This window comes from Primulina huaijiensis, chromosome 15 (assembly GCF_012295235.1).
Source record: "Primulina huaijiensis isolate GDHJ02 chromosome 15, ASM1229523v2, whole genome shotgun sequence".
NCBI classification, from domain to species: domain Eukaryota; kingdom Viridiplantae; phylum Streptophyta; class Magnoliopsida; order Lamiales; family Gesneriaceae; genus Primulina; species Primulina huaijiensis.
This window is the reverse complement of record NC_133320.1, coordinates 24,327,177-24,350,357: the sequence shown is the minus strand read 5'-3', so window position 1 is coordinate 24,350,357 and position 23,181 is coordinate 24,327,177. Positions and strand designations below refer to the sequence as shown.

General features: G+C 35.5%; 5 protein-coding genes across 7 annotated transcripts; 1 reads left to right on the top strand and 4 right to left on the bottom strand.

Annotated features, from left to right (window-relative positions):
- Window positions 1–2,899: 2,899 nt before the first annotated feature.
- Window positions 2,900–6,862, bottom strand: LOC140959952 (calcium-dependent protein kinase 20-like). 2 transcript variants are annotated; one of them, XM_073418026.1, is made up of 8 exons: window positions 6,534–6,862; window positions 5,304–6,446; window positions 4,849–4,992; window positions 4,586–4,738; window positions 4,091–4,206; window positions 3,738–3,905; window positions 3,341–3,565; window positions 2,900–3,265 (listed from the first exon to the last, which is right to left on the bottom strand). In XM_073418026.1, exons 2-8 carry the CDS (start codon window positions 6,223–6,225, stop codon window positions 3,185–3,187), a joined length of 1,809 nt encoding a protein of 602 aa, XP_073274127.1. In that variant the 5' UTR covers window positions 6,226–6,446; window positions 6,534–6,862; the 3' UTR covers window positions 2,900–3,184. The 2 variants fall into 2 exon arrangements, with proteins under 2 accessions (XP_073274127.1, XP_073274126.1); XM_073418025.1 differs by having other exon boundaries at window positions 5,304–6,862.
- Window positions 6,863–8,087: 1,225 nt separating this feature from the next.
- On the bottom strand, window positions 8,088–10,593 carry LOC140960100 (arginine-specific demethylase JMJ22). The gene is made up of 2 exons (XM_073418232.1): window positions 9,153–10,593; window positions 8,088–8,528 (listed from the first exon to the last, which is right to left on the bottom strand). Exons 1-2 carry the CDS (start codon window positions 10,481–10,483, stop codon window positions 8,288–8,290), a joined length of 1,572 nt encoding a protein of 523 aa, XP_073274333.1. The 5' UTR covers window positions 10,484–10,593; the 3' UTR covers window positions 8,088–8,287.
- Window positions 10,594–12,404: 1,811 nt separating this feature from the next.
- Window positions 12,405–16,543, bottom strand: LOC140958913 (myosin-binding protein 7). Of its 2 annotated transcripts, none has more exons than XM_073416507.1 (4): window positions 16,060–16,543; window positions 14,353–15,962; window positions 13,210–13,256; window positions 12,405–12,788 (listed from the first exon to the last, which is right to left on the bottom strand). In XM_073416507.1, exons 2-4 carry the CDS (start codon window positions 15,736–15,738, stop codon window positions 12,686–12,688), a joined length of 1,536 nt encoding a protein of 511 aa, XP_073272608.1. In that variant the 5' UTR covers window positions 15,739–15,962; window positions 16,060–16,543; the 3' UTR covers window positions 12,405–12,685. The 2 variants fall into 2 exon arrangements, with proteins under 2 accessions (XP_073272608.1, XP_073272609.1); XM_073416508.1 differs by having other exon boundaries at window positions 16,066–16,543.
- A 193-nt stretch (window positions 16,544–16,736) lies between these two features.
- Window positions 16,737–19,229, bottom strand: LOC140958914 (uncharacterized). Its single transcript, XM_073416509.1, has 3 exons — window positions 18,862–19,229; window positions 17,320–17,427; window positions 16,737–17,236 (listed from the first exon to the last, which is right to left on the bottom strand). Exons 1-3 carry the CDS (start codon window positions 19,162–19,164, stop codon window positions 16,925–16,927), a joined length of 723 nt encoding a protein of 240 aa, XP_073272610.1. The 5' UTR covers window positions 19,165–19,229; the 3' UTR covers window positions 16,737–16,924.
- A 947-nt stretch (window positions 19,230–20,176) lies between these two features.
- Window positions 20,177–20,922, top strand: LOC140960195 (RING-H2 finger protein ATL70-like). The gene has a single exon (XM_073418351.1). It carries the CDS (start codon window positions 20,239–20,241, stop codon window positions 20,743–20,745), a length of 507 nt encoding a protein of 168 aa, XP_073274452.1. The 5' UTR covers window positions 20,177–20,238; the 3' UTR covers window positions 20,746–20,922.
- The last annotated feature ends 2,259 nt before the right edge of the window (window positions 20,923–23,181 follow it).

Below are 23,181 nucleotides of genomic sequence, written 5' to 3'. Positions count from 1 at the left end.
GTAGGTCTCTTGTGAGACGGTCTCACGAATCTTTATCTGTGAGACGGGTCAACCCTACCGATAGTCACAATCAAAATTAATATTCTTAGCATAAAAAGTAATAATTTTTCATGGATGACCCAAATTAAGAGATCCGTCTCACAAAATACGACCCGTGAGACCGTCTCACCCAAGTTTTTGCCTAAAAAATAATATTTTTTCATGTGTGACTCAAATAGAAGAGTCGTCTCATAAAATTGACTCATGAGACCATCACAAGAGTTTTTGTGTATTTGAAAATAATATATAGCAGTTATCATGTGTTCCTATTAGAAATCACATGAATTTTCATGTTTATTTTTTATACAATTAAACACTACATAGAGTAAGAGCAGCTCTCCTCATTCAAGAGCTGTGGATAATATTTTACAGGCGCTTTAGATTTTTACACTTATAAAACACTACAAACGGGTTTTGTCCGAGAGTTTGGCTCCTATATCTTATGTCTTAAGTTTTCATAGTTAAATGGTGCTTCAAGAAATATTTTTTCTAATCTGTTTTAAGCCTTTTTCTTGCAATGAATTGATCAAATACTTTTTCAGACCAAATTCGAGATCAAATGTATCTCATTCGAACTTTAGAATTCTTCATGTACGGCTCGATTTGGTTCACGTACACCCTTAGGTGGAACTCAACAATAAACTCAAATACAAGTTTGACACTCTCATCGATTAATACATGCAAATAAAAGATAGAAACTGTGATCTAAACCGCTAATCTTGGTACTCAAATATTCATGAACAGGAAGATGAAATATCCGAATTTCTTCCTTCGACGTATTCTTTTCTTCTGCTATTTTTCTTGTGTGTAAGTATGGGGGCTACTCACATCAAAACCTAAATAGATTTTGTTTTAAATAAATATATATATACATATGTGGGTTCGACATACTTGCTTAAAAATGACTATCATCCCCTCACAAAGCATGAGAAAGACCTACCTGCAGAGGAAGCCATCCCATTAATATAATAGTATTTTATGCTCCATTCTCATGCATAATAAGTCATGGAATTATTACTTTAGACTAATAGTTTCCATATTCTGACCAATGAAAATCACATAACATGCTAAATCTTAATATGATGTTTCTTGTTGCAGGTGCAGTTTATCTGTTAAAGTTGAAGATTTTTGAGATAACGTGTGCCTGAAATATTATGGTGTTGTTGAATTGCGTTTTTATATCATATTGAGCCTTCATGGATTTCACTGTTAGGCATAGACATGCCTTATTTCCTCCTGAATAGATAGTAGAATTCTTTATGTGTCTGGCGAAGACAATTTTGATTCAAATCTGAAGAAGTTAAATGGAGTCTCAAGCAAGAAATAATAAGCTGCAGAAAAATGGGATGTTCGCTATCGAAGCTGGATGACGAAGAGGCTGTTAAGCTTTGTAAAGATCGAAAGAAGTTCATTAAGCAAGCTGTCGAACAAAGATTGAAATTTGCCTCAGGACACATTGTCTATGTACAGTGCATGAAACGAAATGCAGTGGCGCCCTTCAAGAATATGGTGTGGGAGATGATGAACCACGTGAGACAATCCCTGGTGTTATATCTATTATACCATTTAAATCTGAACCCAAATCATCTTACAAAATAAGTTACTTTCAGTCCAGTGGAAACCAACTATGCAGTTGGAGAATCGCCAAGTCGTTAGCAAAAGGCTTGGTTAATCAGGGGAGTGAGATACTAGACAAAGCAAATGTAACAAATATTATGGTCGAAAATGGAAAAGCTGTGAGTGTAACAGCTCCCGAGTCACTTGTTAGTGTGTTTTGCGTTTTAAGATCTGTTAGTGTGAAGATATCTCGTTCCCCTTTCTTGCAGGTGGGGGTGAATCTTTCAGATGGGAGGCGATTCCTTGCAAGGACCATAATCTCGAATGCCACTAGATGGGATAAATTTGGTTTGTTCCCATGAACTCGGTTCGACCATTTCTTGATGTGCTTGCTTTTTTGTTCGACTATTTTACACAGAATCATGTTACTGTGAATTTATTTTAGTACGCAAGCTCTTAAAAATGGAAGATTTGCCTGAAGAAGAAGCAAGTTTTCAAAGATTATATATTAAAGCCCCATCGTTTTTGTCTATACACATGGGAGTTAAAGCTGATGTTTTGCCACCAAATACTGATTTTCACCATTTTGCACTTGAGGTAAAATGTTGATTTCAGAGCTCTGAATGGGGAGTTACTTCTTTGTTATTGTATCTCGCTTCCTGATACCTGATTTGTAGGCTGATTGGAAAATTTTAGAAGATCCTTATGGAAGTATATTTTTTAGCATTCCAACCATTCTTGATTCCAGAAGGAAACCACATTCTTCACATTTTTACAGCTTCTTCGATTACTTGGTTGGTTAAGGATACTCGCATGAGAGGTTCAACAGGTGGGCATCGGGTGTGGCGTGTTGATGATGGCTGTTTATATTACCTGTCCATCTTGTCTATGATTACAATATAAACTCTCTTTATCATTTCTTAATCGCTATTAGATTTGGAGAAAGTCAAAATGTCAAGTTATATTTACCGATTTATGGCCAATAACAAATTTCGATAAAATCTGAAATGAGAGTAAACGAAGCACAGGATTGAATAATATCAGTCAATCTTACCGTATCTAGATCAGCTTTAAAAGCTGTGAAGAGCAACTGAAAACGCGTTGAATGGGGGTAAACACAACAAGCACATAACAGGTACAACTCATCTCCAGGAAAAAGAGAGGATTTTAATTATTTTCCCTACCAATGAATGTTTTGATCCAAAAAATACATTATCTTATAAGTTTTTTAATTCCCACTTCCTACTAGAGGTTAGACGTAATAGTATATTATAATGTCTAACAACCAGAAAGGAGTCAGTGATTGTCATAATCAGTTACATGGCTCAGATCTTATAAATTAAGAAAATTAAATGGAATTGCAGATCAACAATTTCATTACAAAAAAACCACCTATGGAAAGAACAAAAAAAAAGTTCGAACTAAAAGGACAGGGCAATGCTCATGTTCCTGATCTAAATTCCAACTTGATCTTTACAACAAAATGCATCAAATTTTCCTTTTTCATATCAAAAGCAAAATTTACACAAGTAACGAACATGAATGTTTCAAGGATTATTTGACTTACAAGTGCCCTTTAGCCCCATCTTTAAACTGTTTTGAGTCCCTTCTTCCCAAAACCAGTGTCTTGCATCATGGCCACGAATTCACTGTAGTCAATCCGACCATCCTGAAAAATGTGTGAAACTGGTAAGACAATCTTTTCTTCCAAATTTGAAAGTTCATATTAGAGAAAATAATATACATTATCCTGATCAACTTCGCGTATTATTTCTTCTAGGTGAACATCTCCTAGGCCAAATTGCTCACAAGCCAGTTGGAGCTCATCCCGTGTGATATAACCACTACCATCTTTGTCAAAATATGAAAAAGCCGCAAACAAGTGATCTTCTCTCTGAACTTTGTTTAAATTCAGCATTGCTGCCACAAATTCTCCATAGTCTATGGTTCCACTATTGTCAATATCAGCCTGAATTATCAAGGAAATAAAAGGTGTTAGGATGTTGACTGGAAGAAATTTTCTTGATGTCAGATCCCTTATTAAGGAAGTCATCTGGTGATTAGTCATACTTCATAGATTCATTGTTTAGGATTAACGATTAAAGAATGAAATTTCTCAAAGATAAATAATCTGTACTTACAGCTTGCATCAGTCTAACTATTTCAGTCTCTTTCAGATCGGCACCAACTCTTTCCAAACCGTTTTTCAGTTCTTCGAGAGTGATCTGTCCACTGTTATCCACATCTATCATTTTAAACATTTCCTTTAGCCCAGCAATCTCCTCCTCTGAGAGACTTTCAGCTATAACCTATTGATGAGATAATCGATTTGTAAAAAGTAGAAAAATGCATCTACCATATTTTTTGCTCTCTTTTAGGACGAAAAACACTTGCAGATTTTCAGTGAATGAAGTCTGGTAAATTCAACGCGTTCATTTTTTTTTTTTTGGCCACAGGTGGGCTGTAAAACAACAAAAAAACTGTAATAAAATACCCTGATGGCTATCTTCTTGAGTTTATTCATGGCAGAAAATTGCTTCAGACGAGAGAGAACAGCTGAATCAAGAGGCTTATCTGGAGTTTCACTATTAACTTGTAACCATGGATGGCCTGCACAAATGTATTGTGTTTATAAAATTCGTTCACAATTTGAATCCATTCATCCTTAAGCAGTCAAAAGACTACAGTTCACATGCTCTATCAAATCTTCCTCCAAATATGCAGATGTATGAGGAAGTAGTTAGTACAATAAATTCTTTTAAATAAATGCTCGATTGAAACTCATGCAAGTTTCTATTCTATTGCATGCATTTCCTTCAGAATGATGAGCCTTGTCAACACCATCAACAATTTCTTATGCATATCTAGGTCAACTCTTAATTAATCTTCAGGCCTTCTACGACACTGCATTTTCTCAAGAGGACAGCAGTGGTAACTAGGCGGTGTTATATTATAAGGCTATTCATAAATGTACATGCAGTATACTCACAAAGAACTTGATGGGCTGTGAGCCGCTTCTTGGGATCTCGCACAAGCATTTTTCTGACTAGATCTTTTGCACTTTCAGATATACTAGGCCAAGGTTCCGATACAAAGTCAAGTTCCCCTTTAAGAACCTGCTCGAATATTCCTTGTTCCGATTCTGATTCAAAACACAAGATTTCAAGCAAGGAATCAGATAACTGCTAGATTCAAGCATAATAAGATATGTATGAAGAGAGAAAACAAGAAATATGGAGAAAAATTTCTTACCATCCCAAAAAGGTGGAACTCCACACAACAAAATGTAAATAATAACTCCTGCGCTCCAGACATCACATTCTGGGCCATAGTGCTTCCTTAAAACCTCAGGGGCTACATAGTATGGGCTTCCAACCACATCAGAAAATGTTTCACCTGAAAAATTATAATTTTCAAACCTAATCAAGACTGCGAAAACAAGACTAGAATACAAAAAATAGGCCTACAGAGAGAGCGAGTCTAGCTAATCTTGAAAATTCATGCATTTCTGCGCTAAATCATCCAAGATCATGTAAAATCAATAACAAAGGTTAATGATAAGATTATACAACATTCCATCCTCATTTAATTCACAAAATCACAATAATGGCCATTTCTGTGAGGACAATTCCAGAATTACCTGAAACTCTAAGACATATATCTAAATACACAAAACAAAACTAGATCAAAGTCCCATGCATGAGTACCAGGTTTGAAGAACATTGAAAGCCCAAAGTCAATGGTCTTAAGTGGTGACTCCTCTTGCTCATTAACGAAAAGAAAATTCTCAGGTTTCAGGTCTCTATGCATAACCCCCAAGGAATGACACGCTTCTACAACACCAACTATTATCCTAGCAAGCTCTGCGGCCTTTCTTTCTGTATAATGGCCCCTTTGTATGATCCTGTCAAATAGTTCTCCTCCCGCACAAAGCTCCATTACAACATGAACAGCCATGGCATCCTCATAAGCTCCTACAATAGATATTACATTAGGATGTCCAGCCAAGTGATGCATTATTTGAATCTCTCTCCTAACATCCTCCACATCCTCCTCTGTAGTTAACTTCCTCTTTGGAATAGATTTGCAGGCAAACTCTTTGTTGGTTCCCTTCTCCACGCATAAATATGTTGTTCCAAATTGCCCTTGTCCTAACTTCTTCCCTAAACTATATATCTCTTTTAGATTTTCTGTTTTTCGTTGTAAAACTGATTCAACTTGCAGTCCTACACTCGAAACTCTCTTGATATGACTAGGCTTATTATGTTTTGTCTCATCTTTGGGATTGTTAGTGGCATTGTCAGTATTTGTACTACTATGATCACCTCCCTTCACCTCTGGCTTCACCAGATTTTGGGGATCCACGAAGTTGGCTTCCTCAGCCGCAATTTTAATTGGTGTTGGCGGGACGCTTTGTACACAATCCTGACCGGAATCAGAGATTTTGATATCTGGACTAACTGAGCTGACATTGTTTTGATCGCCATTCTTGTTTTTAGTACTGCTGGCTTCCTGTTCTTGATTGGGAGGCGGAAGGGTCTCCGGCTGCCGAGTTTTCCACACCGCAGCTGTCACGGATTGTAAGAAGCCATTTTTGCCCAAGTTTGGACCTACACATGTGTTCCCCATCAAATGCTGGATAGCCTCAAATAATACCTAACCCTCTTGAATCCAAACATGCCCTCGTTGATCTCGTTCACAGCATTGTAGCCACATAGGTTTCAACCATCAATATCAGATCAAGACAACCTTAATCTAAAAGCCCTCAAACAATTCAACCCCGAAAGACGATCTTGACTATGTAACAGAGAAACTACCCCGAAAATCTCAATCTTTTTTATGAATGGAACCTAAATTGAAGCCAGAAAAGCAAAATATTTCTGAAGCAATACAACACGATATTAATCTTGAACAAGAAACCCAATAATTTGCAGTACCGTAAACGAATGCAACTTTAAAGCCTGCACGATAATGAATTACGAACAACAAAATTCAAATCATTAATGATAATAAGAATCTGGGGACGCAAATGAACGCGTATATTTTATTATAAGCGTCAGGAATCATGGATCAAAACAAAACAAAACAAAAAATCAACAGAAAAATGAATGGAGGAAGAAGTGAGAAAATTGAGGAATGTGAAAAGTGAGTTGTTGAGTCAACTCGGCCGGAAACATCAATGGATCGATTCGTTTGATTGGTTTTGGATTCTCGAAAAGTGAAGATGAAGTTGGACAGGAAATATTATTATTCCACGTAAATAAATGCATGTATGGTGGGTGGCAAGCTTCCATATTTCTCATTCCATCATACAAAAAATAGATAAAAACTAAGAGGATCTCACGAGTCATATTTTGTGATACGGATCTCTTATTTGGGTCATCCATTAAAAATATTACTTTTTATACTAAGAGTATTACTTTTCATTATGAATATCATTAGAATTGATTCATCTCACAGATAAAGATTCGTGAGACGGTCTCACAAGAGACCTACTCCAAAAAATAATACAAACAAGGAAATTATTATATACTAAATTTGTAGTTAAAAATCAATTTTTCGATCAAATCATAATTCTATTGGAAAACAATATATTTGATAATCACGTTTACGTATGAAAGAAACATTACTTAATAATATTTTCGAAACTAAGATTAATCGGACAAGTGTACGCGGAAATTGGTGTTTATAAAGGTAATTATCAAATTATCGTTTAACGAGATACTAGCATAAAGATAGATACACTGACAATAAATTAAAAAATCTAATTTTAATTTGATTTTGTCGGGGTCTATATATTTTTATAGATCTCACAAGTCCAAATCAATTTTAGAGTATTAGATTCAGCGTACTATCTTTATGCTAACATAAACGCAACCCAAATTATCTTATTTATCCTTATGTTAGCATGTCGAATTGAATGGGTGAATGTTAATTTAGTCTCACGTACTTATCAAAAATTGTTTCCATCTTCTCCTTTTGTTCATTTCTGTTAGTTTTTTTATTATTCTTGGGTTTTTGTTTTTGAGGAGAACCGTTTGTTATTTTACCAAAAATTATCACTAATAATTTTATTTAAATATTTTGTGTTTAAAAGTCGAAGAATTTTTAAAGGATTTTTTTAAATTAGTTTTAATGACTTTTTGAATAACATATCATATATTCAAAACTATTTACTTGAACCCAATTTGTTTCGATTAGTTTTTGGGGTAATTTTGCCCATATATGTTGAAGTCTCAACCCAATTTTAAGTTGTTATATCTTGATATGTAGTGTGAAATGATCATGAAAAGTGGCATATTTAGTTCATGCAAAAGTTCCTATGAAATCAACACTCTAATAAAAACATTCTAGCTGCTGAGAATAGTGGAGTTTCTGCAAAATTTATCTATGGTAGAACGTTAAAACTAACGGAAACTTCACGGCATCGAGCAGAAATACAGAGAAGTATCAACACAATATACTCTTGATCAAATAAAAAAACCATGCAGTGAACAGAAGGAAAGAGATCAGTTTGCTTATATCAATAATGTCGACTTTTTTGTAAAAACTATTATTTGGTAATGGGAAACAAAACTTAAAAATCAAAATTGTTCCTCAATTCTTCTACGGTTGCAAAAAATATGAAACTAAAATCAAATTAAGAAATATCACCCTTAACCTTGTCTTGGAGGCTGCCTTAGATGAGTTTTTAAAAGGAAAACTTGAAGGCACCTGCCTTGGAATCGGTTGCCGACTCCCAGAAAGAGAGTTTTTTCTCCTGATTGTTTTTCTCTTCTGCTTTCATTCTCCATTGATTCAAGGTTCCAGGCAGCCATGACTCGATAGCTTTCTTAAACTTTTCGTGCAAATTCACTCTATCTCTTGTTCCGGACACTAGAGTACATGCATTAGGCCTCGTTAGAAAATCCAAAACATTCAATATATTCCTCCTGCAAGAGGATAAAAAATATCACAGACCTCCAATTCTTCTGCAAAACCATGCATCGTACATGTAAATTATAAGAAAACCAACATAAATTTTCAAGTTTTCCCATATCATTATATCACCGCTAGATTATCATCCTCAGGCACCTCTCGACTATCATTAGCCATCAATAGCACCGAGAACCTGAATACAGTTCCAGCTAAAGAAAAAAAGGTAACATTAAATTTCTATCCACTTGTTCAAGGAATATTAAGTGTTACTGTCCACAGACAAACATGGAGAGTGAGCTTTTCATTGACTTCTACAAGGTTCTAAAATCTCTATATACTGCTGACACACAAACACATGCTAATTATCCATTTCCACCTGATATATAAAACTCGGAACCTTGAATCAGAGAATGGACTTCACTCTTTATTCTATATGTTAGAAGAAGCCAAGAAAGTTGGTAATTTGCTATTACTCGGCCATATCTGCGCACGTTACTAGTGATTAAAATTTAAAACCTACTATTAATTTAGTTTCCCAAAAATACTAGGAGACCGATTGTTAATCATGAGAAGGATCCACGTTAGGAAAATGAATATCAGGACGTAATTATAAAAGAACAGAAATAAAAGCGACAAACCTGCTAACAAAATTTTGAGTTATTGCAATAGAATCTTCAAGGTTAATGACCAAATGCCACCACCCATTTGGCACAAAGACTACTTCTCCTGCCTTGCAGACACACTCGATGGGTTTCTTTCTCCAGCTTTTGGTATCAGCGTAGAAGTTCATAAACCACTCAATTATAGAAACAGGGCATGCCACCTCTGCACCGTCTGGGCTTGGATGAACCCCTGGTGGCACCACATCAGGTGGGAACAATACCCATTTTTTGGAACCTTTGATCACTGCATTCCAAGCAGACGTCGAATTAGGGTCGATGTGGAATGATGATCCAGATCCCGCTGGTCCAATAATAATCCATCTATAATCTGGTCTCACATCACCCAAAACACTGAACAAGTCCTCATTAAAGTAAGCTGGAGTATCATAATCCATACCCAATTGAGGAACTTTTTCAGCAAACTTTGGATCAAAAAGGTACAATGGCCTTTCTTCCCTCACCTGATCTGAGTACCTGAAGTAGTCATCGAGCTTCATCTCCACCGGCCCAGCTGAGAATTTTACATCATCACACACTTTGAGCAAATATTCTCTATCCCATTTCTTCAATGCAGGCCAGTTATCCAAGCAACCCTCCAATAACACCGGCTTATTCGGCTCCTCAAAGGTCAACACAAATTCCTCAACAGAAATTTCCCTCCTCCTTACTATATTATCCCTTTCAAGCCACTCAGACTTCATCTCAAGATTAGCACAGAGCCAACTTTGAAACAAGTAATCAGAATAAAAATCTCTAACCTTAATTCCAGAACTGACCATGTTATACGAACACTTGAATTCGCCAAGCCAGGTGTTTCTCCAAGAACCCTTATACACGAACCCACCTTTACAACTTTCCAACACAAGACTCCTCCATAGGGGCTCATGGTTGCAGAAAATATAGAAAGATTTGCTCACAGTTGATAAAACCCCTAATTGAGTCCCGCTCAAAAGTCCAAGGACTTCAAGAATAAGCTCATCGGTGAGGGTTCGAAGATTTCCAAGACCGGTGTTTCTCGAATTAACGGATGAAGAACTGAAGTAAAGATTACCCAATGGTTGGACACCATGTGAGTGCGATGGTGCTGAGTTTTTCAAGTCAAATTTACCCTCCTCTCCTCCTTCTACCTTTTCATGTTCTTCATCTTCGGATTCTATCTGGGTTACTGTTGGTGACACCGAATATCGATTTTTGGAAGCAAGTTTCTGTTTTTGGGTGCTGATATGTTGCTTGGAAGAAGAAGATTCGCGGGATTGTTTTCTTTTCTTCGATTTCTTCTTGAGCAACAGATTCCTCTGGCTAAGCATTTTCTAACATTGGCAATGGCGAACGGAGTGAGATTCGCGCCGCCGGAGGAAGTTTTGGCAAGGAATTTCCTCAGGGAAACCCCGTGACGACCGCTACTGTTCTTCAAAAAGCCTTCTCGGTTTAATGCCCGCTTTTTTTATGACTTCTCCGGTTCATTAGGGATTTACTAATTGCCGTTAAATTGACTGCTAAAGCAAATGTTTTCAGTCCTAAATTATAAAACCTAAACCCCTAATTTTTTTTTATTACAACGCGCGTTGAGGAGAGTATCGAATCCGAGGAGTGAGTCGGCTTAAGCTGGTAGGTGAGACCGGGCTTTACCGATCTCACCTAAACCCCTAATTTTATGCTTCCGTTGATGTATGTTTTTAATCGAAGTTTGGTTAGTGGATACAAAATATGTCAATTTTTTAGTTTAGGAAATATTTTTTTTGGGGTTAAAATATTTTTTTATTGAAAATTTATTTACACACATTACACCAAACTTTTTGTACCGTAGTTAGTAATTTTTCCGCTTAATTAGTAATTGATTTCATTGAAAATTGAGCATGAGTATTTACTCATATGAATTCTTTCAATTGATCTCTATTATGTTTGATTTATAATACGATATCAGTATGATGTTGTAACAAATTGATAATGAATATAAATCTCATTATATTGATGTTCCTGAAAAAATATAACTTGTTGTCAATACTCATGAGAGATTTGTTGATACTCTAGAAGTAGTACAATTATAATTATTTATACATTGATGTCCATGAAGTATCATGATTTAATAACGAGTTAGTTTCTCGTAAGACGGTTTTATGGATTTATATATGTGAATAGGTCAATCTGATGAAAAGTAATATTTTTACTATAAAAAATAATATTTTTTCATGAGTTGGGTCGTGTTGAAGATCTGTCTCACAAAATTAACTCGTGAGACGATCACACAAAAATTTTTGTGTTAATAATATCGATGACTCTAAAGTAATACAATATGATTTTATATTGAAACAAATTCATGATTACGATCTTATATAATATTTAATACAATGATAATATAAAGAGCATAATATGAAAGATGTGATATAAGATATTGAAACTCTAAAAAAGATTCATTATTGAGACCTGCTATGATATTCAAAATCTATAAATATTATCGAAATAAATAAATCTAATGTCAACTTGTATAAATACTTATAAAGAAATATTTGTTCAAAACATGTAAGATTTGTTAATATTCTTGAAAATATTAATTTAATTTCTTTTTGGTTGAAAAAGTTTTGAGGATTTAAAAATATAGAAATTCATTATGATTTATTAAAGAAATTCCATGTAAGATATAAATTTGTCAATATTTCTAAAGAAGACGATAAATAATCTAAGATTTATTAAAGAATATTGACATTCATTATTTCTGATGAATAGTGATTTGATATTCAATGAGGAACTGCATATATTATTGAATAAAACTATGAATGTGAGGCTGCAACACCGTTAACTGAAAAAAAAAATTTGTATACCTAGTGAGTCGATACGGTCGTCTATATTGTGTAACAACGAGGATGGTTTCATGGGAGTTTTTATATATTATAATCTGGGAGTTTTTTTATTAACTATCAACTAATATTTCTTTCAGCAAATGTGTTTTGTTATATTCTTATTAGTTGATACAACTTTCTGTTGTGATCCATATTTTATTTTATTTTTTAAAAATGGTCAGTTGATACAATATCAAACTAACAAAATTTTAAGTTATAACTTGAGAATAATAAACAATAATATCATATGAGTTTTTGTAATTATTAGTTGATACAACTTTCTATTGTGATCCAATATATTATGAATTAATAAAAACGACAATTCATCAGTTTCCTTTATCAGTGTATATATGTAAAAAAAAAAAATTTACTTTACATTCAACTCGATGCAGTTATATAAGTAAAAAAAAAACAAAGAAAGAAAGAATGAAAATACATATTTGTAGCACATAGACATTGAAGTGATTCACAAAGGAACTCGAAACTAGCTGAAAACAACAAAGCCAAATGAGCTAATCAATTCATACAAGGATAGAAGTGGATGAACAATATGAACAAATTAATCGAATCAAATTACGTGACAACGAAGAAGCCAGAAAAAATAGTAATCACAGAAAAAAATCGAGGTATTTGAATCAGTCTTGTGCTGATATTGTCGATGAAGTTTCCATTTCACAAGCGTATACGTGATACAGGTTTCCACTGCCTCCCACGAGGTCCTCGCTCTAAAAGCACAAGCAAGCCTGCATTATTGGCTGATAATCCAAACATGTGCCTGAACCAACAATATAATATTTAGCAAGTGCTACAATTTCTCAAGAATGCTGTTAATATTCAGTCTCTAAGAAGCTTAATCAAGCAGAAAAACAATTCAATGCACACAGAAAAACAGGGATACCCTATTTGTGCGCACAACACATTATACATTCGTTCCACGGCAATTGCATTGTGCGAGCTGTCTTTTTCATCCTTTTTGTTTCCTAGCCCCGCTAGTTAAATATTATTTTTGACAACATGAATTTGATATATCAAAATATTCAACCAAAAATGTCAAATTTAATATGGCAATGGGAAAGATGTAATCAAGTAGACACACAATGCTTTGGTAAGTATATGCTTATAGCAATCAAGTATCAACTAACAAGAGCATACAAATTAGAATTCAGTTGTTTGAAAGTTTCTATGCATGTACTCACCTGCATTTATGTGTTTTTCTTCTCCAGAAAACAAAAGATGTTACCCACTGAACAAGAAACAGGAGAAATAATAGTCAGCTGTCTGAGATACAAAAATATTCTTCGAGTGATACTTGCATGCAGCAATAATCATGCTGAAATTTATACAACACAACAATTTTCTTTTCTCGTGCACAATCCCAAGAAAAAGCAATTGAAGATTCAAAGAATTGAAATTGCTTCAGAAAAATCATTTAACATAGCCATGAGACCGAACAGGTAACTTCTATAGTTTAATAGCCAAAACAGATGCAATATGCACAGTAAACATCTCAACAGACTCCATGGTGAAAACACATCTGTTGGAATCACATAGCGAGAGTTAAGACATTAAATAACTCAAAAGATAAGAGAAATATAGTCGATCCAGAAAGAGAAAAACTCATGGAGCAGACTTGAAGAATGGAGAATACGAACAAATAGCAGCCTTCTCACGATGGTGATTTCAACCACAAATGCACACAGAATCCTACACCAAATAACGGATCCTCTAGGAATACGCTTATGTAGCTTAGAATTTAATATTATAATCAGTGGCCACACAACAAGTTGGAATTTTCACACTCTGAAGTGGAAAACATAATGTTACTTGGAAGAAACTTAGATTCGTGGACTATTGACTTCACCAACAACTGTATCATTGACTCTGAAATCAATTATCACGAACTCAAGGTAGACCAGCGCTACTGCACTAGTAAGTAACAAATATGACCCACATTACCATATTTTATTAATGGGACCATACTGACGGTAACAGTCCTAAACGATATGAACATGCTACCTGTGATTTCTAGAAATAATTGATGCACACTAGTAAGTACCAATTTCTTCGTACATATTCATATTTCATTAACAGTCCATTGGGAATGTTCTAGCCCTGAACATTAGAAATATGATCAACGTGCTGGCTTGAAAGGTTTTGAATTATGGTGATTGGTGAAAGGGCATTACAATCACATCACACAATTAAAGACAGCTGCAAATCAAACAGGAATAAATTCAGGGACAAAGTCAATAAAACAAACATGCTTGAGGAAAATCATTATGATTTAAACTCGATTTGATCAAAGAAAAAATAAATAGTATTCAATTCATCATGCTCACCTTAAATATTGATATGAAGGAGAAACTGTCAACCACTGATGGTTTCCTGGCTGGCATGCTTTTTCCTGGCAGCATTTCTTTACACAAGTTCTGAGCTATCTCTTTCAACAATACCATCTGTGCTTTATCGGTGCCCATGGAAATAATGGCCTGCCTCATTGATTCTCTATCAGCCTCAAGAGCATGAAGCCTCGCATACAGCTTCTGAATCTCTATATCTCTAATGCGAGAATAGCTGGGTGACTCCCTTGGAGTCATCATAAAGTCATCACCAAGTGCAACTGAAGTCTTTAGGCCCATGACGCCATTCAATGAAGCCTCCTGATGAACAGAATCAATTGTGTAAACCCTGTCACTCATGTCATCACCAATTTCTGAAGCATTACCCACTTTCTTTAAATTATCGATGCGAGAAAATTCCGTCTTTTTGAAACTACCAACATAATTTGGAGAGTCGGTGGTAAAATCAGGGTATGTTTCTTTACTCATCACAAAAAGTGAATTTGAGCTGTCAGTTGAGAATTTTCTGAGATGCCTAGGTCGCCTAGGAGATTGACCAACTATTACCTTTTCAAACACATTTTTTGTGCTACTATAGTCCCCATCAGGTTGAATGGTCCTAGGACTTTTCTCCAATTGATTGATTCGATACTCCAAGTCCTTTAATTGATCTCGAGAACGTGGAGTTTCTCCAAAGGCATATTTCTCAATGTCACCAGCTTCATCATTGCCATCCACATAAGCCTGCGAATAGCACTTCAGAGGAGGATAAATCTCATAAGGAGGAATCTCAAGTTGCCCTTCTAGGTTTTCAATCATGCTATTATTTCTGCTCATACCCTTCTCTCCATCAGCCTCAGCTTCTGTGAGACCATAACTCATCATCCTGTGTCTATAAGCCTGCACCTCACACGTTAGTGACTGGATGGTTTGCTCCCTCTTATACAACAATTCCTCCAGTGCCAATGTCTCCTGCTGATCATGGGCCATTTTCTCCTCCGCATACCTTTTAAATTGTCTAGCCTCCATCTGAATCTCTGCCTTTTCCCGCTGCAACCTCAGAATCATAGACATGGCCTCATTGGCAGCTGAAGATGAAGCATTCCTCTCCTCCTCCAACTCTGAAATTAGGTCCTGAATGGTAACCTGCTGACTGCTGACTGTTTCACGCAGTGCCGCACATTCATTTCCTATCTCCACACGTGCATTTTGCGGTATAACAAACCCTGGGATCTTGAACTCAGTTTCTTCCTCGAAATCATCATACTTGCGCTTCACAGAACGGAGATAGGTCCCTGAAAGAGACCTGTTCATCACCGAACAGCTACAATCGCAGTCACAACATTTGACCAGGCTGGCTGAGGGGGGCGAGCTCTTAGACTCCATATGCCAAAAAACATCCAGCAAACCTCAAACCCGGTGATTCAAATTCAACAATGAAAAAAAATTTCACATAAAACTACAGAAATCTTCCTCACGGCTTGATATAAAGCTCTAACACCTTCCTCTGCATATACCCATAAGTTTCATTCCCGTTATGTATGAAAATTCCCCCTTCTTCCTGACAACCTCAATTTGCAATCAAAAGTTTCAGATCAAAATGTTAATCCCTACAAACATAAAAACAAAAGATCATGAAATGGCATAACTTCGAAAACCACAGGATTTTTTCCCATGAAAACGTATGATCGCACACAATTCCAATACCAATACCAATACATGTCACATGCACGTGTGCATGCATCTTCTCTTTATCTTGCAGCTCAGAAACGGAAACAGTTGCTGCAAAAATCGTGCGGGAATTTTCCCGGGAATCCTGATCTGAAATAGACAACAATCTTCCTGGAAATTGAAGTTGAAACGAACGAGGGGAATAGTATATTCCGGAGGTCAGGTGGAGCTGGATACGGAATTCGAAACCCTAGATTATTCTCTAGCTCGTTGAAGCTGTTGATCGGATTTGCTTCGTGTTTCGTGAAAATCTTTGGTTTCTGTTTGTAGGGAGAGAGAAAGTAGTTACGTATATTCTGTACGGTTGGTTATTTTAGAGAGGTGTTTGAATGGTAGTGGAGAACAAGGGGTAATGATATGGACATTTACCAATGGGCAGCACTCCTTTGACTGAGAATTTTTAATTGAAAAATGGCCACCCAAATTAACTTCTCTCTTCAGAAATAAAATTTTATCCGTTTTATATTTATAAATAAAATAAAACATTAATAATATGAGACCCATGTTTCCTGATGTCGATTAGAGATGAATTTTATCCTCGAAATCTAGTGAGATTTATATATCAACCCAATTGTATTTGTACGTATCCACCTCTAACAAGAAAAAAGATATATTCGATTTACCCATAAGTATATTAAGCGATTATAAACAAGTCATTTGAATGGGACATCAATACAACTTTCCAAACAACGAGATGGATAATCAGTGTCTGTTAAGTGAAAATGAGCAAATTTACAAAACCAGTCGACATCAAAGAAATACAAAACAGTGGTTTGGATCTCAAGATGACAAGCATAAGCGAAAAATTACAACACTGATAAATCTAATACCACACAAACTTCTAGATGAATCTGTTGTATTGGCTGGTGAGGGAGTCCCTGAGACTGGAATAAAGGTTAACGAGGGAATATTGTCGAAGGTTGCTAACCTCATACCACGAGTTGAAAACGGTTTGGTGCTTGTCCGTGCCGGAGAATGCTAGTTGTATGGCAATGCTACAGTCTACAGGCCCCCCTCGGTTTTTACAATCGCCATATTTTATGGCACAGTCTTGATTGTTTAGGCAGACGAAGCTGGATTGACCCTTACATGAAGCACAACCGTCTCTTTTCCAGAACAAGTTTTCCAGTCTCCCTTTTTTGAATTCAAGAACCTGAATCATCATAAAGTCGACGAGGTAACAAGAATATATATTAATTCTTTGTAAAATTCACTTGGTATTGATTAGCTTCTTACCAGAGTAAAACTGGTCACGATGTAGGTGTTATTCGCGACAAAAGCAGGGATTGACCTTGCAGCATATTTTCGACCCGCAAATGCCACCATATAGCCTCCGACAGAATCCTAGGATAAATCAAAACTTGTAAGTAATTACCGCAGATGAAAGATAACGAGGGTAACAGTATCAGTATCACAAGATTCAGAAACCAGATACACTCCACAGATTAACAAATATAGAAAATACTCGATGGAGAGGCTAATAAAGAAATAATTGGATTCCTATAGCGACATCAACTATTCATCCACCATTAAAATGTTGAATAAACCAAACTCTTGAATTTCCTTTTTCTTTGTCTATGAATCACCATCATTTGACCAGATATACCAGTTTCGTGGTTAACCATCTTGCGGAAAAACAGATGCACATTTCAAGTAGGAATGAGGCTAAACGAAAAAAAGGAAATACTCAAACAACTTCAAAAGCCTTCTTCCTGGTTAATTTTTTAAAACCTTATCATAAACAGCCTCTCTAATTTCGTACACTCAAGACAGAAAGAGTTACTGTGTATGTACGTTCCTTGTTGTATACCAAAAACACATGAGTGTGAAATTGTTATGTCTGTGCCCGCTCTCTTGATTACCATTATATAACACATAATATTGTACAGCAAACTCAACGCAAAAAGGACATCCAAGCAACAATGGTTAAATATTGATAATATATGAATACCTGTAAATAAGTAGTTTTAAAATAGCATGATCACCATCAGTGCCTCATAACATACACATATAAGAAATAAGACATAATGGACACACTCAATCCGTGCACTCTACTCAGTTTTATGACATAATTTACCACTAGCAGCCCACGCTTACAGGCAAGATACAATCACGCATAAACTCCTTTGCACAGCTGTAAACTTATATGTCACTAAATACCTAAAGTTCTAAGCTAATATCACCACAAATACCTCTTCTGACCCGTCACCTTTCTTGGCAAATTACTCCAAAAAAAAAAAAAAAAAAAAAAAAANAACAAAAGAAATCTGTGAGATAGAGATGAAAGGTTGGTATTTGATAAGTTCCCAGATGAAAGCTAAAATTCTGATATAAGCTCTATACGATTCAAATCCATTCACTGCCAGAGGACCAAATTTTTCTGACCCATTGGCCGTAACTAATAAGACCAAAGTATTCGACTGTCACTCAAGCACACACTAAGACATATTTCTAGGCATTCAGTTTCAACATTTTCCCTGAACCTTGTTGATATTATTGTTTACATCTCCCAGGCAGAATCGGTAAAAGACAGTTTCAAGTTTTAAAAAAAAAGGACAATCAGACGCCATAATCCTCCACAAAAACAAGAATCAAACCTTTATCAAAATCAAATAAACCAAAAATTTAAAAAATCATAGGCACGACATTAAAGCCGAAACCACACAATCTCCAAATTCACAAACAGAACAAGCTCAGGAGTCTACACATATTACATCCTCCTGCCGATCAATAAAACAATAAAGTATGAATGTTCTATTTCAGAAACAGCAATAGTACCGGCATGAAGTTGGAGGTATTGATAGTGAGGAGGGAGATCTCGTCGACTTTGGGACGGAAGGCGGCGAGCTGTGAGTTAGACAGTGAGAGGCGGTGATCGCACGGAGAAAGCTGAACGGAGGCGTTGACAAAGAAAGCGGATCTGTCCGCAAACGCTATTCCAAAAGTAAATCCGTCGGATCTCTGAACCGACGCGTCGGCACAAGGAGAGTACACGTTGTTTGTATCACTTCTCGATTCTCCCAACGAGATTAAGCTTAAAATCGCCAAAAGTAAGCTCAACGATGATCTCGAAATCGCCATTTTTGGTTGAATCCTTCGGGAAGAGAGGATTCAAGGGAAAGCTTCTCTGTTAAATCAAATGTGTGCTTTTTTCAGTTTAATTAATAATTAATAATTAATTAGCAATTCCTTCAAAACTACAATTCGATACCTTATAAATTAACTGTATTCATTTACACCTCAATATTTTCAGACTCTTAAATTTTTTTTTTTTTAAGAAAATTTTTCAAATAAATTCAAGTCATATTACATAGTCAACATTAGAACCCAAAAGAAGTCTTTTTCTATTGATATTTATGTTGTAAGAATTGAAATATTTTTATTAGTGTCATAAAAATATATGTAGCTGAAGTCAATAGATTTGAAATTTTTAAGGCGGAGGAACCAAACAATTATGCAAAATGATGAAATTAGATAATTAATTAATGCAAATACATTAAATAAACCAAACCTTGCGTGCTAGTTGTTTTATTGCAGCATTCAAATGCTACTTAAATAGATATTTGTAAGTGAGTGCGACCAAGATCGTGCAATGTATATGCAAGAGCCAGAGAGTTGAAAATGAGACTTGTATTATTATTATTATTATTAAGAACAAGACAAATTGTACTTTTTTTTTTCGGTTGTAAAATGATTTTTATAATAAGAAATAGTCAACGTAAACGTATTAGATTTCTGATGAAAATATGTTAGTTTCAGATAAATTTTTGCATTGGACACAACTTTTTTTTATAATATAATATACATCTAGGTCCAGATAAATAATGACACGTTGCCATATAAAATTCTTAGTCTAATCTATATTGAGAATATTTCTCTTTTTATTTTAATATCATTAAATAACGTGGGTTTTTATATATATATTTTTTAAAAAAATTGATATAATCGAAAGACTAATATTTGATCACATTATTCAAAAAAATAATAATAATGTGAATATATAACATATAATAATCCGGTTTAATGTCGAACAACTCCCCTCGATAAAGTTTTCCCCAAGTATGTTGCATCTGTTGACTTTCTATATATTACAGATACACCCCCTCATAACACCTCCTGTCATGGCCGACCATCTCAAATCTCTTTATTACCAACATGAATAACACGGACGCCTCCGGAGGCTTCCAGGGTTCAGATAACATAGGCGGATTCGGTTACGGAATCGGAGTTTCGGTGGGGATCCTCCTGCTCATCACGACCATAACCTTGGCCTCATACTACTGCACCAGGAACAATACGACCTCGTTAACAACGACGCCGCCGCGGGATCCTCAGGGGGCTGATGATCCTCGGCACTGGGTGGTGGAGATGGGGCTGGATGATGCTACGCTGAATGGGTACCCGAAGATGCTGTACTCTGAAGCGAAGGTGAACCACAAGGATTCGACGGCGGCGTGCTGCTCCATATGTTTGGCAGATTACAAGAATACGGACATGCTCAGGAGACTGCCCGAGTGCGGTCATCTCTTCCATTTGAAGTGCGTCGATCCATGGCTACGCCACCACCCTACTTGCCCGGTTTGCCGTACGTCGCCGATTCCTACGCCTCTGTCGACGCCGTTGGCGGAGGTGGCTCCATTGGCAACCAGGCCTATTGGTTGATTATATATATATACACGATAACTGTCGGTGAAACCTGCTAATTAATTGAGTTACTTGTTGTTTTAGTTTCAATTTCTGCAACTTTTTTGTTGTATAGATAGATACATAAATCTCTAATAGTCTCTACCAAGATTTCCGATTGGCTATGGTCTTTTTTATTCAAGAGACTTCGACTAACATTAAGTATATTGAATATTGAAAATTAAACTGAATACTCTGTAAATATTTCAATAAAAATCTGAGAGTATATTTAATATATCATATATATAAAAATATTATGTAAAATTTACCCACATAACTTTAGTAATTCATTCACAACTCACAACTACCTCCTTAGTTTAGCCTCAATATCAGTTTGGTCTGGATCACCTCCTCAGCATGATCTCAATCAATCCGCAGTTGGCCTCGAATCATTCTCGACTAAAATCTTGCACGTCGCGACTCCACCTCCAACGGCCACAGTCTCATCTCAGTTTAATCCTCAACGGCACTTCAGTCTTGGCGACGGCGAAGGCCACCACCTCATCTTTAGCTCGTCCTTTTATTTGCCCCCTCTATCCTTATCGACCGGTACTCGTTTTTTATAACATTTAAAAAAAATGAAAGAAAAAGAAAAAATCGTAAGTGATACGATTCTTTTGTTAACGTACCATGACATTAAATACTGTGGTCATGTAATGGTTCATTGGTTTTTTAAAAATATTTTTGGTGGTTAAATCAATCAATATATAAATTATTATAAATGATTGAGAAAACATTAGAATCACAAGAAATTTCAAGGTAAAATTTTTTTTTTATAAGATTTGTATATAACTAGTTGGAATGATATGGTTATTTTAGCATGTATTATTGTGTATAATTATTATAAGGGAAAACTATTTTTTTGGTCATATAAATTTGTGATTTTCATCATCTATGTTATCAAATACAATTTTAGTCCTTTATCTTCCTATTTTTAACAATTATAATCTTTTTTTTTATCAAGAGTGCTGATGTGACATTAAACACGTCAATGTCAAATTAGTATTGCAGTGGTACGTTAGTCTCACGTTGGGAAAAAAAAGACTAAAAATTCAAAAAAAAAATATAACGTAACATACTAAAAATGAAATTTGACAACGTAGATTACCAAAATCGCGAAGAGAACAAAACAAAATCTCTTATTATTAATTAGAATATAATAATTGTCGTGATAGAGTTTTGAGAATATTTTAAAAGTTTGACATTTTGGTTATTTTAATTAATGTACACTTATTTTGTTGACTATCAATATGTAGAAAATTAATTTTTTTGCACCTTCCATCATTTGTAATAATATAGAAATATGAATTATTTTAATTACTGTGATATACAGTAATATTGAACATAAAATTATATGTGGTAAATATCAGTATTATACATGATTTACATGCTTCAAAATTAAAATCATCGATAAAAAAAAAAGTAAAAAACCGAGCATGTGTGTGAATCAAAGCAATCTTTTAATAATTTAATTTTAATAATCCAGTAACCTTATATTATGTATGTTATTCTTTCAATCCTCCTAACAAAACTGAAAGCTTTCCCATCTGGATTTACAGGGTACATATTTAATGCCATTCAAAGTAGTCTTCAGTAAGATTTAGTTGAGTTTGACTCATCTGGATTAACGTACTTTCCCAAGGCTTTCTGGCGGGGTCGTTGCTTCAGCCTCTGTATTCTTTCTCTAAGTCATTGCCGCCTCCTTTCTTTTTCTTTATACCGTAATTTTCCAAAACACTTCTCCCTTTGACGGCCATTGCCAGTGTCTTTCCGGGTTTGCACAATGAAAGTACTCCTCGGCCAAGTCTTGATCCATGCTCTTGAGAGTGCTGAACTGGAACCATTCAATCAACATTCGACCTCTTCGACTTTCTAGCATGTGCTGTTCTTGCATTGAACCTGTCTCGGGGTCTACATATATACACCATTCTTCTACCGCGCTATGATATGCCCAAACATTTATCAGTAATTCAAGAATACGGGAGTAGCAATGGTTTCCCTGCCAGTCATGCGGTAGGCATATGTTACAGAAGAACCTAATAGTTGAGAGAAAAGCGAAAACAAAGAATCACCAGAATTTGAATTTGACATATCTTTTGAAATTGAAACTGGTGCGACAATCTAATTACAGTCTAAAACTAGTAAAAAAAATTAAGTTTCAAAATGGCATAATGCAGTATATACTCATAAATGATGATCAGACATTCGGAATAAGAGTTGTCTCGGATAAACTGAGATAACGCCGCCCAGTTTTCTCGTAATTGTCGTAAAATAGTGCGTCTACGAACATTCTACAAAGGGAAATATGTTCCGTGTTCACAATATACTGGCAAATAAATAAACTTGGCGGGGCATTAGGATTTATAGAAGTTAAAACCTTGAAAACATAACAAACTCCATGAATGACTTGGTAGT